This window comes from Carassius auratus, chromosome 42, assembly GCF_003368295.1.
Source record: "Carassius auratus strain Wakin chromosome 42, ASM336829v1, whole genome shotgun sequence".
NCBI classification, from domain to species: Eukaryota; Metazoa; Chordata; class Actinopteri; order Cypriniformes; family Cyprinidae; genus Carassius; species Carassius auratus.
In genome coordinates, this window is record NC_039284.1 from 4,825,935 (window position 1) to 4,842,753 (window position 16,819).

At 39.7% G+C, this 16,819-nt stretch overlaps 1 protein-coding gene and 1 pseudogene across 1 annotated transcript; one reads left to right on the plus strand and one right to left on the minus strand.

Moving 5' to 3' along the window:
- The window catches only part of LOC113060454 (ribokinase-like), a 44,641-nt pseudogene extending 32,736 nt beyond the window's left edge, over nucleotides 1-11,905 (plus strand).
- A 151-nt stretch (nucleotides 11,906-12,056) lies between these two features.
- LOC113060456 (39S ribosomal protein L33, mitochondrial) lies at nucleotides 12,057-15,064 on the minus strand. The gene is made up of 4 exons (XM_026229381.1): nucleotides 14,921-15,064; nucleotides 14,572-14,590; nucleotides 14,129-14,235; nucleotides 12,057-12,510 (listed from the first exon to the last, which is right to left on the minus strand). Exons 1-4 carry the CDS (start codon nucleotides 14,940-14,942, stop codon nucleotides 12,461-12,463), a joined length of 198 nt encoding a protein of 65 aa, XP_026085166.1. The 5' UTR covers nucleotides 14,943-15,064; the 3' UTR covers nucleotides 12,057-12,460.
- Between the last annotated feature and the right edge of the window lie 1,755 nt (nucleotides 15,065-16,819).

The following is a 16,819-nucleotide window of genomic DNA, read 5'->3' on the forward strand; positions in this document are numbered from 1 at the left end:
TTATCAACTGTAACTAGAAGGTCTGAGAGGAAATCTGCAAATTCTTTTAGAAATTCTGTATACGGCCCTGGTGGTCTATACACAGTAGCCAGAGCAAGAGATACATTAGATTTCTTTTGCATGTCTGACAGAGTAACATTTAGCAGAAGTATTTCAAAAGAGTTAAACCTGTATCCTGTTTTCTGGGTAACATTGAGAATATCACTATATATTGTTGCAACACCCCCGCCACGACCAGTCTGACGGGGCTCATGCTTATAACAGTAGTTTGGTGGAGTAGACTCATTTAGACCAAAATAATAATTTGGTTTTAGCCAGGTTTCAGTCAAGCAGAGTAAATCAAAACTATTATCTGTGATCATTTCATTTACAATAACTGCTTTTGGTGCGAGTGATCTAATATTTATGAGCCCAAACTTTAAAAATTGTTTATTTACTTTACATTTACTTTACATTTTTCTGGTTTAATTACGATAAGATTTTTTCTAGATCCTACATTATATTTATATTTTGACCTCACTATTCGGGGAACAGACACAGTCTTAATAGGTTTTACAGCGCAAGTACCTTTAGCATTTAAGCGGTTGGAACAAAACTCATCATAATGGTTATTTGAGAATTGTCTTACTAGTCACATGGAGTGAAGTGTCCTGGAGATGTTGTCAGAGAGAAGCTCCGCTCCAATTCTGCTGGGGTGTAATCCATCAGCGCGAAACAGTCTAGGACGCTCCCAGAAAAGATTCCAGTTATTAACAAATAGCAGTTTCTGTTCTTTACACCATGACAACAACCATTCATTTAAAGCAAAAAGTCTACTGAACCTTTCGTGTCCTCTTTGATACGTGGGCAGTGGTCCTGACACGACGATCGTCGCCGCGGGCGTCGTGCTACGAACAGTCTCAATCAGGCTCCTGAAGTCCCTCTTCAGCGTCTCCGTCTGCCGCAGCGTGGTGTCGTTAACCCCGGCGTGAAGCACGACCGCTCTGGGGCTCTCACCGTCCTTCAGGATCGCGGGTATCTGCGCAGAAACATCGAGAACACGAGCACCAGGCAAACAATGAGTGTGCACTTTACCTTCGGCTAACGTAGCACTTACGTGTCGGACGATGGAGTCTCCGATGATCACAGCGTCGCGTCCTGTCTCGCGGAGGGGAGTGAAGCGGTTCTGGATGGAGATCTCGAAGGTAGGAGGGGGAGAAGTCGTCGCCCGGGACCCAGCTCGCGTCCTCCGCTGTGGATGCACCCAGGGTCCGTGGTGTCCCGGCGTCGCAGTGAAGGACATCTGGGAAGATCGCGTCCTGGGTGCACCGGGCCTGCGCAGAGAAACACACAGAGTAGACGTGGTGGGACTGTTAACAGCACGCTGTATACTTACCCCGGACTTGTGAGCGTCAGCCCGGGATGATTCCAGCGCGGCTCTCCGCTCTCTCAGCTGGGCCTGCCTATGTTCCAGGTTGCGAATCTGCTTCCCCACGGCCTCGAGCTCGAGCTGCACAGAGTGGAGACATTCATCCGCCATTAAAGCAAGTAACAGTGAGTACAGCAGTGGTAATGTGTGTGAATAGAGTATTAGCAATGTAAGCGCAGTTAGCAGCAACCACGCTTGCTGATGCTAACTGGCTAAAAGCTAATAGGGGACCCGGGAGATCAAAATAAAACTAGTGATAGCGAGGAGCTCTGATTGTTTTTGTTGTAGAATACAATAGAGGATATATTCACGCGTTATATAAACGGAAACAATGATGTATAAAATAGATTTTTAAGTTAAAAATAGTCAATGAAAAGAATATAGTGACGGAGCTCAAACGCAGTACAGCCGTCAACAACAAGCAGGAAATGACGTATCTCCATATGACTCAGGTGGTTGAAGTTTATGTTATGCATGTGGAACAGACGCAGACTGAAGATCACCCAGCCCTTGCATTATGTGGTGATGACCTGACCGGGGCCAGCAAGCCCAACTGGCGGCCCTCCTGCGTAAGTGGTGTCACGTGTTTGCGGCCCACGAAGACGACTTTTGGAAGACTTCGGTTGTCACTCACCAGATCCCCACGGGCATAGTTCCACCAATACGAAAGCGGTATCGACCAGTTCTTCCTAACCTTTACCCTGATTTGAGTGCATTACTGCAAGGTATGTCGGAGAGTGGTATTGTTAAAGAGAGTTCAGTCCTTGGGCCGCTCCAGTTGTTCTAGCAAAGGAAAATGATGGGTCATGGAGGTTCTGCGTAGATTATTGTAGACTTAATGCAGTGGCTCACAACGACTTTTTCCCATTGCCACGCATAGAGGAATCCCTCACAAGCCTGATCAGGGCTCAGTGGTTTTCAATGCTAGATTGGAAGTGGCACCTGCAGACCAAGAAAAGACTGCCTTTTCCACCCCCTTTGGTCTATACCAGTTTGAACGCATGCCTTTTGTCCTCTGTAATGCTCCAGCCACATTTCAGAGGCTAATGCAACGATTCCTGGGTGCCCAGGTCTATGATTCTCTTCTCATTTACCTAGATGATGTCATTGTGTACTCTCCTAACTTCGATACCCACTTGCAACATCTTGAATGGGTTTTTCGCTGCCTCCAGGAACATGGTTTAAAGCTGCAACCTCGTAAATCCCATCTGTTCCAGAAAAAGGTGACCTATCTGGGACAGAAAACTGCAGTCATCTGTGATTGGGCTACCCAAGCAACTGTGAAACAGTTGCGTTCATTCTTGGGGTTTGCAGGAAACTACCAGAGATTTATCCCTGCTTTCTCGAAGGTAGCTACCCCCCTCAACCAGCTCCTGCAGGGAAGTGTCCATCATCCCTCTTCAGCCCACCCAAAGGACCCCCTAGTGCCTGGTCCCTTTTGAGTCACTTAAACAGGCCCTCCTCAGTGCCTCAATACTGGTTTATACAGATTTTCAACTCCCATTCAGGCTGAACACAGATGCGAGTTTGAATGGCCTTGGAGCAGTCCTTTACCAGGTCCAGGCGGGTAGAGAAAGGGTTATAGCCTACGCCAGCCGTAGCCTCCATCCCCCAGAACGCAGTGATCAAAATTATAGCTCCTTAAAGTTAGAGCTGCTGGCCTTGAAGTGGGCCATCACTGAGAAATTCAATGATTATTTGTGGGGAGCTCAGGTTACGGCGTTCACGGACAATAACCATTCAGTCAATCTGGAAACTGCAAAATTGGGGGCGACTGAGCAGAGATGGGTGGCCCAGCTAACAAATTATTATATATAGGAACGCAGATGTGCTTTCTCGAATACCAGGGGAGACAGCAGATGTTGCGGTACATGCAGTACGGAGTACCACACCCCCAAGGTCACCCAAGAGGGGAGGACTATGGGAGCACCAGCAGAAGATGGACCCTGACCTGCAGCAGCTGTACACCTGGAAAACACAAGGTGATCCCCCAATAATAAATGACCTTTCTACTTTGTCTCTTCAGCTCCGTTGCTTGCTGAGGGAGAGGGACTGGCTGGAACTCCATAATGGGGCTGTTGTTAGACTTGTCACTGAACCAGACACTGGAACCCCATGCGACAAATCATTGTGCCAGTAGCTCAAGCCCGACGAGTGTGGGAAGAATACCACAATGGCGATAAAATGGTCTCGCTACTGCGGAGGAGTTTCTACTGGGTGGGGATGAGCACAAATGACAGAACATGGGCAGCTGAATGTCTTAACTGTGTGGCAGGCAAACGGGGGGATCACAAAAAACACCCTTGTGCCCCATTTCTGCTAGTTACCCTTTTGAAACTGTGGCAATGGACTTTCTGTCCCTCAGGAGGCCAGCCGACACTTTTCAGTATATCCTTGTGATTACAGATCTGTTCTCCCGTTACGCATTGGCAGTGCTCACCAGAGCTCAGTCTGCTCCCACTACCGCCAAGGCTTTATGGACAGCTCTCATTCTCCCATTTGGCTGTCCAGAACGTATTCTCAGTGATCAAGGGGGGGCTTTTGAATCAGATCTGATGCACCAGCTTTGTGCAGTATATGGTTGCAAGAAAAGTCGCACTACACCATACCACCCACAGGGGAATGGGGCTTGTGAACGGTTTAATCGTACGCTCCTTTCCCTCCTGAGCACCATGCATGCAGATTCACACGCTCAATGGCCCAGCCAGTTGGCGGCTCTTTTGCAAGCCTAAACAATATCACTCATTCAAGCACTGGGATGACCCCCCATTATGTACTTTTTGGCCGCCATGCCAGACTACCAATGGACGTTCTCCATGAAGTAACACCGCCAAAATACCAGGATGATGTGGAAGGTTGGATTAGGAATCACCATCGAACTCTCCTTCATGCTTATGCCACCGTATGCAACAATGTTGAATGTCATCAGCAGTGGAACCAATCTAGCTATGACAGGCATGCCAGAACCTTGCCACTGTTACCAGGGGAAAGGGTGCTGTTAATGAACTTCTGCCGTAGAGCCAAAGGAAAACTAGCCCCACATTGGCTCCCTACGCCCTTTGTAGTGGTGGCCCAGCCACGCAAAGATCAACCAGTCTTCAGCATCCGGCCTGAGACAAAGGAGGGTCCTATTTCGAACGAGCCACCTCAATAACTTGAGGCCCTGCCCTGGGGATCATCAAATGACCAGCCACTATGAAGAAGTTTGTTTTTAGCGAGAGTCAGGGCCTCAACTGACGAAGCCCCAGACAACATCACTAGTCCTTTACTCCACTAGCTCCTCTCCCTCTTGCCCCCCAACATCAGACTGCCCCTCCAAGTCTTTGTCGTGAGCCAGTGGACTTGGTAACTGGTATTTCTCTTCACTATGCACTTGCTACATCAGCTCACGAAGCCACAAGACACCTGCACGTTATATGCCTTCATTGTTTGGACACTCCGTGGCATTGGCCGTTGACTCTTAGAGACTATGTCTGGGGCGACCATTATTAAAAGCTGGGGGGAAATGTAACCATTGTGATCGACACTTGGCAGTGAGAGGTCTACGTACGAGATTAATCAATGCGCTCTACTTATTCATATGGAGGGAAGTGGGAATTCTTATTGTTCACTAATAAGTGGGCATTGGCGTGTATTTATTCAGGACTGATTGCCCTTCCCTTGTCTCGAAGCTTGGATCTACGGTTCCGGTTTCCTCCGCTGGCCATTGGGAGTGTCCTGATTACTGATTGAAGCCGGGACTTGTGTGTCACTGCAGATTGCCTCTATCTCACCTTTAGCGCCTTCTTGTGTGCATTACGAGCGCCGAGTGGGCAGGGTCGTGAGTGACCTGTGTGCTGTGAAATTCTGATAAATGCATATAATTGTGAAGTTTTGCTTGTTTACACTGAGTAGATATAATTTTTACAACAACAATAACATTACCACTCTAATATGTCTTGCAATATCTGTGCATGCAAAGGTTCTGTGCGATCCTCTTGTTCAATATTCTCTGGGTCTTATTCCGGCTCAAACTGATATGTCAATACAGGATTGATGCCATTCTTTAAACTGGAGCAGACAGAGGAACTTGCTGCATTGGCAAGGGGTTAGGCAGTATTGAAACACAGTCTAAGCTGGTCGCCAATCACAACACACTGGGAAATCTAACCTATCACATCAAATTTCGTTTTTTCAGTAGGTGGGCCTTCATCAAATCAGGAACTAACATTCGTGCCATGATGAGGAGAAAGGTATTGTAATAATGTACATTTGGTAAAAAAAAAAATATATATATGTTTTTCGAACCACCAATCATGGGAGCTTGTTCTAGTGCAACCAATGTGCAGGGGGATAATAATAATAATAATAATAATAATAATAATATATATTTTTTTATTTGATGGTAGGTTTTACCATATGACGTTTTAAAAATTATTAAATTGAATCTTTTCTTGTAAATATTATAGAAGATTTTCAAAACCATACTGTTTAGTCAGTTTGTTTTTCTTCTCATGTGCACCACTTTTTATGTGTAGTTTTTTTTCACAGTGATGAAAACATTTAAATATGTATTTTATTTTGTCTGATCTTTAACCACAACACACTTGTAACATCTCTCTCAAAACTCACACACTCACACAGCATGTGACCCATCTCATCAGGGTATGCTGCCCCTGGCTCCCCTGCCCTTTCTGAATGACTCAGTGCTTAGCAGTGATCCACTCAGCGGGAGTCCGCCTGGCTGTGGTCTCCACGTGGCGGTTGGTCTGTTCCCGCGCACTTTGATGACCCATAAATCCTGAGTTGTTTAACTCTTTTGGATGCCTTGATCCCTCTTCCAGTAACTCTGTTTTTCCCCACTTGTTAAAAGCCAGGAGGAGGAGGGAATGGGGGCAAGTGCCAGATTTTATCTCAACGGCTAGACAGGAGCAAGGCATGTTTCCATCAGCTTATTCTCAAAGAATGATGCCATATCACTTTCTAAAAATAAGCTTTTGTTGTGTTTCCGGTTAATTTGGTCTGCCAGCAGCAAAAGTATGTGGCAAGTGTTTATTTATGAGTACTATCTTAAGTCATTAAGGAACATTCAATAGGAGGTTAAAGTGTTTTACCATGGTTCTCTCCGAGCATTGTTGTGTGAGTCACAAAGCCCTCTCTGGTCCTTGGCCTGAATCCAGCATTTTCTGCAGTGTCACCGAATCTCAGTATTTCATACTAAACAACCCATTATTGTTCAGAGAATAGGCATGAAAATTGCCTCAACTCTGGTATTGCAAGAATTGAATGCTGTCTTTTTGTTTAAGTGGCTCAGTTTGCACCACAGCTCATATACAACTACTTAGCAACTAATGGTTTTGGACAGAAATTAGAATATTAATTTCCAAAAATATATCTGTTTGTAATTTTTTAAGCAAAATGTCAACTGATCAACTTTAAATACTGTGACAACCGGATGTCACATTAGCCTGTTGTTGCTGAAATTACTCACTTTTGGGTCTGTCACACTTATCTAGACGTGAACGAGGGATATTCATTTAAACATGGATTCTGTCATTTATTTTTTGTGTTTTTGCAACCAAAAGTCAATACGTTCACTGAAATGAGAACAGAAACACCACGTAGGCCCCATGGACAACAATTGACCTGTGAGCCCCTCACCTCGAATGCAGATGAACCAATGGCTGTTGAGTATCAGTTACACATGGAGCGGAGCTCGGACATCTGTGGGTTTTAGCGCCTTAGAGAAACATTGGAAGATCAGAAGCTTGCATCGTTTATATGGGGTTTATGTTTCAAAAATGGAAAAACGTTGTGCCTGGGGTACTTGTAACAGTGATTCCAGGTATTCTGAGAGGATAGGCAATGGACTTTATTTTATTCTATTTCCTAAACCCAAACAAAACAGAGCAAAATGTCCCAAAACATTCATCCCCAAATGAAGACAAAAACATTAGTTTTCTGGTTATCATGCTCTCATTAAGTTGCAATTTTCATCTGCTCAAGCAGAACATTAATGTCATCTTGTGCTTGCAAGGTATCTCTGGCTAAAACTAGCAAACGTCAAAGTTAGTGAGTCCATACAAACCTAAGTAGTGGACTGTTCTACACATACAGTGTAGGGCAAAAACACATATATGAAGGTTTATATTTCTAAATTTCCTCTCTTCATATTAAACTGGTTAAATGTAAATTAATTTAATCGTACTCTGCAATACATGAACAGTGTTGATCTGGGATGTTGTTATTTGCGATCGTGGCGACCATAATATTCTCCCTCAATGGCATACAGTATATCACGCTTGAAAGTGGTTCTTCTGTGTCCAGAATTGTTCAAAAACATCTTGTGACAAGATTTTCACACTGAAAGCTGTCATTGTAAGACAGTTAGCAACTACATTTCATTTGTTTGTCCGAGTTTGCAAAAGTAACTGAGGGGGGGCGGGGCTTACCGATAGTTCAACTGGTTACTTGATGTAGTGTTGACGATATACTGTTTGCTGAAGAAAAAAAGATGATGCCACAATTTTATTTTCACAATCTTTCGTTGGGCTGTGGATATTATGGCTTGTCAGTTCTTCAGCATGCATTTGAAGAGGAAAAGAGTTCCGTGTTCACATCTGCTAGCTCATTGGTCATGCCAAAGCCATGAAAGACCGCCCATCAACAGCCACTTAGAAATTCTCAACTTTTTGTTGTTCCCAGAGGTTGCAAAGAGAGTTGGGTTGATGGGACTGCCAGAATAATTTTTGTTGCTGTTTGAGCTTATGAAAATGAATGAAAAATGGTGTGTGGGTTGTTAATTTTACCAACTTTTTACTTAGCTTCTGACTCCCTTAAAGGGATGTTATGCACAAGGAATCTCTTGTCTATTTTAAAGGGACTGCACAGTGTATACTCATGACCAAGGAATCCTTTCCCTTGGACACAAAGCAGTCTCAAGTTAAAAAGGATCTTTTGTTTTTACAGCTTCACATCATCTAGGCACCTCTTCTGTGATCAAAAGCTGTGTGGTATGGCATTACATGAAAAGCACGGCAGACACTGCAAATTTGAAAGGGCAAATAAGTAAGTAGTTTTCCTCTGTGTGGCTACTTTCCCATTCTATGATCATTCCTTTTTCCTCCATAAATCTTACAAAGACCTTAATACATTTAAACCTGAACAAACCTTTCATAAGAATGTGATTCTATCTGTAGTCTGTGTGTGTGTGCTCAAAGAGACCAAGTTGTCTAACCTACAGCATAGTCAGTTCAGATGGACTGTGGGTGGCCTGTGCTCTTTCATTTGTAGATCAACCCAATTCCAGAACCTTGCCTTCAAGCCAGACAACACGGCTTGCAGTTGTTTCAAGTTGCTTCAGACAATCACAATCAGCCAAACTTCACCTCTTTGAAAAGAGCCATAGATGACCCACCACAAGGATCTTTACAGGAGAAGGTGGTGGGTATTTACCGGAAAACACTGCGTTCCTCCAACCAATATTGATGTCATCACACCAAGGGACCGTAAATGAAGCCCACAAAGATCCCACACTGAGCCCCACTAGACAGCAGCCATTCTTTTGAGGGAACATATCCTAGCAGCATATGCTGTGGTGACACACGATGACAACTCAGACCCCCAAGTGTTTTTATAAAAGATTATACATTTGACCATCAATAAACATTGAAGGTTGTACTGTATGTCTCTCGGAACATCAATAGGTTTGCCTTCAAAAACACTTTTTAGGATACACCAACCTTTTGGAAATTCTGAAGGCTTGTGATCAGCAATAGAATAACAGTGTTTGTTATGCCGTCTTTATGTTTTTTACTTCATGCAACCCACCCACTGGTCATTCACTCAGTGACCACGGATAGACATTTCTCAGCATTAAAGTTCTGGATGACATCTTGATCACATCATCTGTGAGTCATCCACTCCTTCCATTGTTTTTGGAAACTTTTACTGCATTTAACCAGTGGACTTGTAGATGTACATTGTTGTTGTGATAAAATGTTCCAACTGTGGTGGCCATCCAGTTTTTCCATGCTTTCAATCCAATCGTCATAATCATGGACTAGCACAAAATTAGAAGTTAATTTAGTACATAACATTGACAACTGACTTCAGCATGCATTCAGAATCAATTTTGTTAATTTCTTTGTTCACATTATTGTTCCCGGGAACACTGGTCTAAAATTTGCATACGATTGACAGACAGCTCTATATAACATTTACCAGAATGTGTCTGGGACCATTTGGATGCTACTGGGAGGACCAGTAGTTGTCACCACTGATACACTATGGTTCAGACAAATGTTGTCAGACGTCAGTCTCACTTGCGAACTCACCTGAATGATGATCGTTTTAATGAAGAACTGGAAAGTTACATTGTTTTTACATCATAGTGTTTAAGTTTGAAAAGTTTTTTTTTTCTTTTAACTTACTTTTAACATGTTCCACTATATATATATATATATATATATATATATATATATATATATATATATATATATATATATATATATATATAAAGACGTTGATACAGCCACATTAAATCACCAACTGCCGGTGAAAATGTATAATTTCCACTTGCAGCAAGATATAACGTGGTTGTATTAAAGTTCCAGAAAAAAAAAAAAATATATATATATATATATATATATATATATTTGTGGAAACAAAATAGCATATTTGTTGGCAATGTAGCTGATCGTTTATGATGTTCATTTGTAGGCCATTCTTGCAGGTTTTTAGAATGGCGTGTTTTGGCAAATGGCAAATATCACAATTGTTGAATCTTATTGGAATAATAGAGGTGGGTGGAAGGTTTAGCCTTCATCTGAAGAAGGTGGCCTAAAGCATTTGTCTACATTTTATGGGAATTTATTTTTTCTCATGACCACACCATATGTCAAATTGCAGATGTTCTTCCATTTACACAAACAGACAAAATGCATTACGCCAAACTGGGCAAAAGTGGACTGTGATCATTTTGTAATGGATTCTTGTCTGCATAGGTCACTTGAATCAGTCATCAGTCAGCAGGGGAGTTTAGACAACTGCGGTCTTTGGCCTAGTGGCTATATGAAGACCGAACGGACAGTCAGCAGTGTGTAATAGAGATCAATGTTTAAGAGGCAAGCCATTGAGATGAGTAATCTGATAGACCTGTGAGAACCAGTGACAGGGCGATCTGCGGTTAAATCTGCCTATCATTGCATTCTTCTGGGCTTTCCCATCATAAATTCAACACCAGACATCCCCCCTCCCTTTAGATCCCAGTCTAACCCCTGCAGGCATGGTGAAACATGCCAGTGTCCTTATCAATTTCATACAAGTTGAGATAAAATAAAGGCAGCTTAGTGTGTGTTATTGCCGACTTGGAAAAAAGAACGTCCCTAAATTAATAAACAAAAATCCCCTTGCTCAGTTACTTAAAATATATACATATATATTTTTAGATTCCGATGGATTTAGATTGAATTCAGCTATTTAAAATAACATTTCACAATGTATCAGTTTTTATACTATAATATGAACATATATTTTACATTACTGTAATCGAGAGGAGTGAGAGACTTCTATTATCATGCATGTTTGTGTGTGTGTGTATATATATATATATATATATATATATATATACATACATGGTTAATTCTCTTTAAATAGATATTTGTTTTTTATAATTTTCATAATGCATTACTTTTGAGTTCGAGGCTGGTTGTCAGGCTGCATGAGAGTCACTCAACAATCAATATTCACTGAGTAATTACTTAGTAGGAGAGCAAGTAAAAAATGCACACACAAAAATAATGGCACACTGCATGTCTCAGCAAGTGCACAACTCACAACAGAAGACCTTCACAAAGACTTCAAGACAGGAGGTGACCCTACACCACTGACAGGAGGTCGAAGCAAGCTTAAAGCATGTGTGTTGTTTCACTCTGACCCTTGACCTGTGCTCAAGTCAGCAGCTACAGACTTACTCACCATGCATTGCACAATGGAAAAACACAAACGACTCCGCACACAAATAGAGAATTAAAGTCATGTCATCATCATTAAATATTAGATACAGCAACTGGTAGTTTAATATTTATTTTAAGATGGACTCAATAAAATGTGTACATTGCAGTGCCATTTGTTTCCCAAATTTCTTTTGCAAGTTACAAACCTTTGGACCTACAGGGATTGAAAAGTATGACGGCACCCCCTGCTGACATATTTGTTTCTCTAAGTAGTGATGAAAAGTTCAGAGTTCTTTTCTGCATTGTGAGAATGAATCCAAATGCCACAAACTGAATTGAAAAAATGTCTTTTAACAGGGAGCAGGCGACAGCTTCATTTGTGCTGTGATTTTCTACCCATTATCCCACAATGCCACTGGCAGAGATGGCCAGGAGAGCCAACCTCGTCGCAGCCGTGTCTGTACAAACTGTCTGCACTCAAACGACTTTTCCATTTCAGAAGGATCTGCCAACTGAACCATTCTGAAGGTGACCCTTGACCTATAAACAACACCATTAATCTGTCCACAGTGTCCACAGAATTATTGTTTGTATAATAAACAAAACCATTTTCCTGGAGAGTTCTAGATAATGTAATTTCCTGGCATTATTTGTAAATGATATGATATAATGTTTAAATATCTCAGATATTGACATGAAGTACAAACAGCAAGTTAGATTGGGAGTTTTTTAATTAAATCTTTTTCTATTAAACAGATTTTGCAGGCTAATTATTCCAACAAATCCACTTCAGCCTGAAGCAATCTGTCATTGAGTAGGTGGTTCATTGTTTGCAGTAGGTCAAACTTCTGACGAAAATCAAAGAACCAAACAAATCCAACACAGTGTATATTATCCTGACAAGATGTACAACTAATTTCTGCTCTCATTAGACCAGTCATCCACAGCTGCAGTGATGCAAACTCTTTACTTTAAAGTAAATCTTCTTCCTTCATAGTTGATTAGTGACACTTTCAGATGTTTGCTGTTGTCCATCACACTGTGGCAGTTGTTATATTCCAGTGACGCTTTTAAAAGTCAAATTTCTCAGTGTCTGTATCAAAAGAGTCTCCCATTTTTAAAGAGAACGTATCTTCCTCTTCTCAATGAATAGAACATGTTTGTTAACTGTGGAGAGTAATGAAGAGAAAAAAGTTAAAACATTAACTGAAATATGAAAGAGAAAAAAAACAACATCAACAACAACAACAACAGCAAAAAAACATTACAAACCATTAATAAAACCATCTATTTCAAAGACCCCCCCAAAACAGTAAAAAAAACAAACAAACATAACTTTATACTTTGTCTTGGCTTGTGTTTTGAAGTTTGAGCACCACATATCGAAGGTCTATTTTGTCATCGTTTAAGAATACACAACCTCTGTGGTATCCAATCTAGTGGCCACAGAGCACACAGAGAAATTATTTATAAAGTGCATTTGCAAGGTGGTCATAGGTTGCATGTTAAAATAATATATTAATTAAAAGTGTAACACAATATTTTAACATACTTACCAAATTGTCTTTCTGATTTAAAAAAAAAGGAAAATTACAATATAGCAATTATTTAGTCTAATGACAGTCTCAGGAAAAAATAGTGCAAGGAAATAAGTGTATGGAAATCTATTTAGGTGACACTTTACAATAGGTCTCGTTTGTTTACATTAGTAAATATATCAGTTAACACGAACTAACAATAATGAATACTTAAACAGCATTTATTAATATTATTCAATGATAATTTCAATAGTTACTAATACTTTTTTAAAACACAAAACACTGGAAAGTCATGGCTTAGTGGTTAGAGAGTTTGACTCCTAACCCTAAGGTTGTGGGTTTGAGTCTCGGGCTGGCAATACCACGACTGAGGTGCCCTTGAGCAAGGCATCGAACGCCCAACTGCTCCCTGGGCGCCACAGCATAAATGCCTGCCAACTGCTCCAGGTGTGTGTTCACGGTGTGTGTGTGTGTGTGTGTGTGTGCACTTTGGATGGGTTAAATGTTCAAATTCTGAGTATGGGTCACCATACTTGGCTGTATGTCATGTCACTCACTCAATGAGACTTTTATTAACATTAAGTCTTACCAAAAATACAATTGTTTGTGTTAGACACAGTGCACTATGTAATGTTAACAGATTTAGCAGTATTTATTGTACAAATATATTCCTAAATGCTGATATCAACTAAATGAAATTAATAAGTAATGTGATTTTAGAATATTAATTGTGGGTTATGTTAAGTAATGTAGCTAACTAATGTAACAAATTAAACATTAATGCAAAGTGTTACCAATATTTATTTATAAGTGTTTCTTGTAATGGACATGCTCTCTAGGGTTTTAGAGCAATATTATCTGTACATCGACTGAAGATTGATAATTATTTCACATATTGGTGTATGCACACATTTTAATAAAAAAAGTTTCCGTTTTCTTTTAATGAACAGGTTTCTAGTTTGTTTGTCTTACCATTAACAGTGGGTAGAAAAAGCAAGCTGTCGAAGTAATACAAGTGAATGTTTCTTTGTAATAGAAACTGATGTGAATTTATTTGTACAATTAAGTAATTTTTTAATTGTGTAAAATGACTATATCTCACACATGTATAATTCAGTGTTTGCCATTATACTTACAATGACATAAACACATTATCTAATTTTGATCCACTTAGTTTGGCTTCTTTTGATGAAAACAAAATCTATATAGTAAAAGTAAACATGAACTAAATGGAGTGTACACCTCACCTATAGGGTCATGCTTTCGCAAAACCAGTTTGTCCCTCAATCGGCCCCTCTTCGTGTTAAAACAATACCCTGTGCCAGCTGCACTCACCATCTGAACCAGCAATGTCCTGAAACACAAGAAGCCAGAGTCAGTACAAGTATAAAGCACTGACTTCCATGTGTCTGTCATAAAATAAGACATTAAACCAAGCAACAGAAACTATTATTAAATCAAGTGTTTATCCAAGTTCAACAACAAATCAAAGTTAACAACTGTATGTTGCAAACAAAACAGCAATATTTGACAATGAAATGCATTTTTCTGAATGATCTCTGTTTGACATTTCATAAACTAATCATATATAAGAGCGCACATTGGCAGCAGAGCATACTAAATATTTGTACAGGATAGTTTAATTTTTTTTTAATGTTAACAAGCGCAGTGAAGATGTGGGAATACTCACTTAGATTTGTTCTTGGCAACTATTAGGAAATAATTAAAGAGAAAAAATTAATTAGCACATGCACATTTAATAACAGTGTATCGTATGGACGTTTATATAAACAGATAAACACCAGTAACATCTACAACAAATCTTGGTGGTATATAATTAAGAATATCTGAATTTCGGAATTTTATGAATATACAAATATTATGCATTTACACGTTGAAACTACTGGTTATTAGCCGCTAACTCAATGCATCTGTTCTGCAGTCTACACGTTATGCCCACAGCTATGCTGACAATGAAGTGTAGTAAATATTTTTAGTTTCACATTGTAACTAGATATTTTTGTTATAGGTGTACTCACGGTTTACTGTAGTGAGAAACATTCTTATTCTTCAGTTAAGTTATTACAGTTAAAGAAAAAAAAAACGCTCCGAAATGTCACATTGAGATAATCTGATCCGGATGAAGCTCCAGTGCTTCCGGTGTCATCTGCGTCATCGGGACTCGAGTAATTTCGATAATTATTTTTTTTAGCGTGGTTCTACATGTTATATATGTCTTTAACGTGTAGATATTGAAAGTAGATATGTGAACATGAAATGCTTAAGAAAGAAAGAAAGAAAGAAAGAAAGAAAGAAAGAAAGAAAGAAAGAAAGAAAATGAAAGAATGAATGAATGAATGAAGTCCAGAAATGAAATTATAAAAATGTAACTTACTATACAGTTTGGATTGTGAAATAAATGATCTAGTAGAGCATGACATTATTGTCATGTTCAATTCAGGGAGCACACACTGAAAAAACGCTCTAGCATTTAAAGCAGTGGACAACATAACTGCAGCATGCTTATAATAAACAGAACAATATCATCCATCGGTTTTATATGGTATGAATGTGCACATGAAGAATGAATGTAATCAGAGCATATTACATTCACCATGTTGTCATTATCACATTACATATGAACATTAGTTGTTGTGTCACTTCACTGCCATTCATAAACCATAAAACCCGTGACCTTGTGTGGGATAGTAAATATTCATTGTACAACACATTTCAGAATTTTGCCAGTAATAGTATGTCATCTTGGTATTTATTTATTTTTAGTTATTTATTTATTTATGTGTCTACTTTTTTATAATTCACATTTTAGTAATGTGAATTCAGACATACTATTTTTTGTCACATACTCTTTTTTTGACTACTATGGAAGTATGCAATTTTGGATGCGGCCTATGGCATTTTAAAATATAAAAATATACAGTACTAAAAGAAGTAGTTTAGTACTAAAAGAACTAAAACTGAAAATGAAATGAAATATATATAGTTGACAAAGACAAATATATACATGTACACTGTAAAAAAGTACAATTTGTTTAATTTACATGCAACACATTGCAACAATACAAAGATGGTTGAAAATTGGCAAAATTATCTTTTGAATCTGCCAAACGAGTTGTTTTATTTGATAATAACATTTTAAATTATATTCTTTGGAGTAACTATTGGAGTCTGAGCTGTTCCAGGCCCTGGGGAGAGGAGGCCCACATATACAGAAGTTTAGTGGCGTCCTGTTCTGTACACATTTGGAATGATAATTTGGAGCATTCGGTCTTGAATTGAAATGCTTTTGTCAGTCCCACAACACCACAGTGTGTACGTGACCTTAATTGCGTGCTGTACTTGCAGACCAGCAGCTCATATTCAAGTTTTACTAATGTGGGAGGCAGCTTCTATAGAAAGAGTGATGACTGGTAGAGGGGAAACGATACTGCCAAAAGGAAGACAGGGTTCAGGAAATTAATTGTTGGATGGACCACACTGCTACCAGCTGGCAGGATGTGTGTGAAATTGCCTGCGTCATTCTGTGGAGAGACCTTACAGTGGCAGAAGAAGCATTTCATTCAGCCTGCAAAAATAGCTCACGTCTTCCCAGATTTTATTAACGAAACCACCCTGCTTACTGTCACTGACACAAGAAGCATGTCATCACTCCATACTGCAACAGACACATGTGCAAGAGAGAAGGTGCCAAATCTGATCTGCCAACAGATTATTTTGAAATGCTGAATATTCCAAAATTACGAAATAGACAAAGACATTTTGATTTTCTTAAACAGTTATCTCTTTTTCTGAACTCAGAGTTCAAATTAAGTTAATTAAGAATTTGCATACATTTTGTGATTATATATTATATTTAACCCAATAAAGCCTACTGTATCACATTTATGATTTTAAAGGCATCTCAAAAATCAACATAA

Bases quoted from the DNA above. Each gene is read 5' to 3' on its own strand.
- LOC113060456 (XM_026229381.1), bottom strand. From the start codon at position 14,942: ATGTTTCTCACTACAGTAAACC. The intron at 12,511-14,128 runs GTGAGGTGTACA...TACTCTCCACAG, and splicing joins GCGAAAGCATGACCCTATAG to TTAACAAACATGTTCTATTC.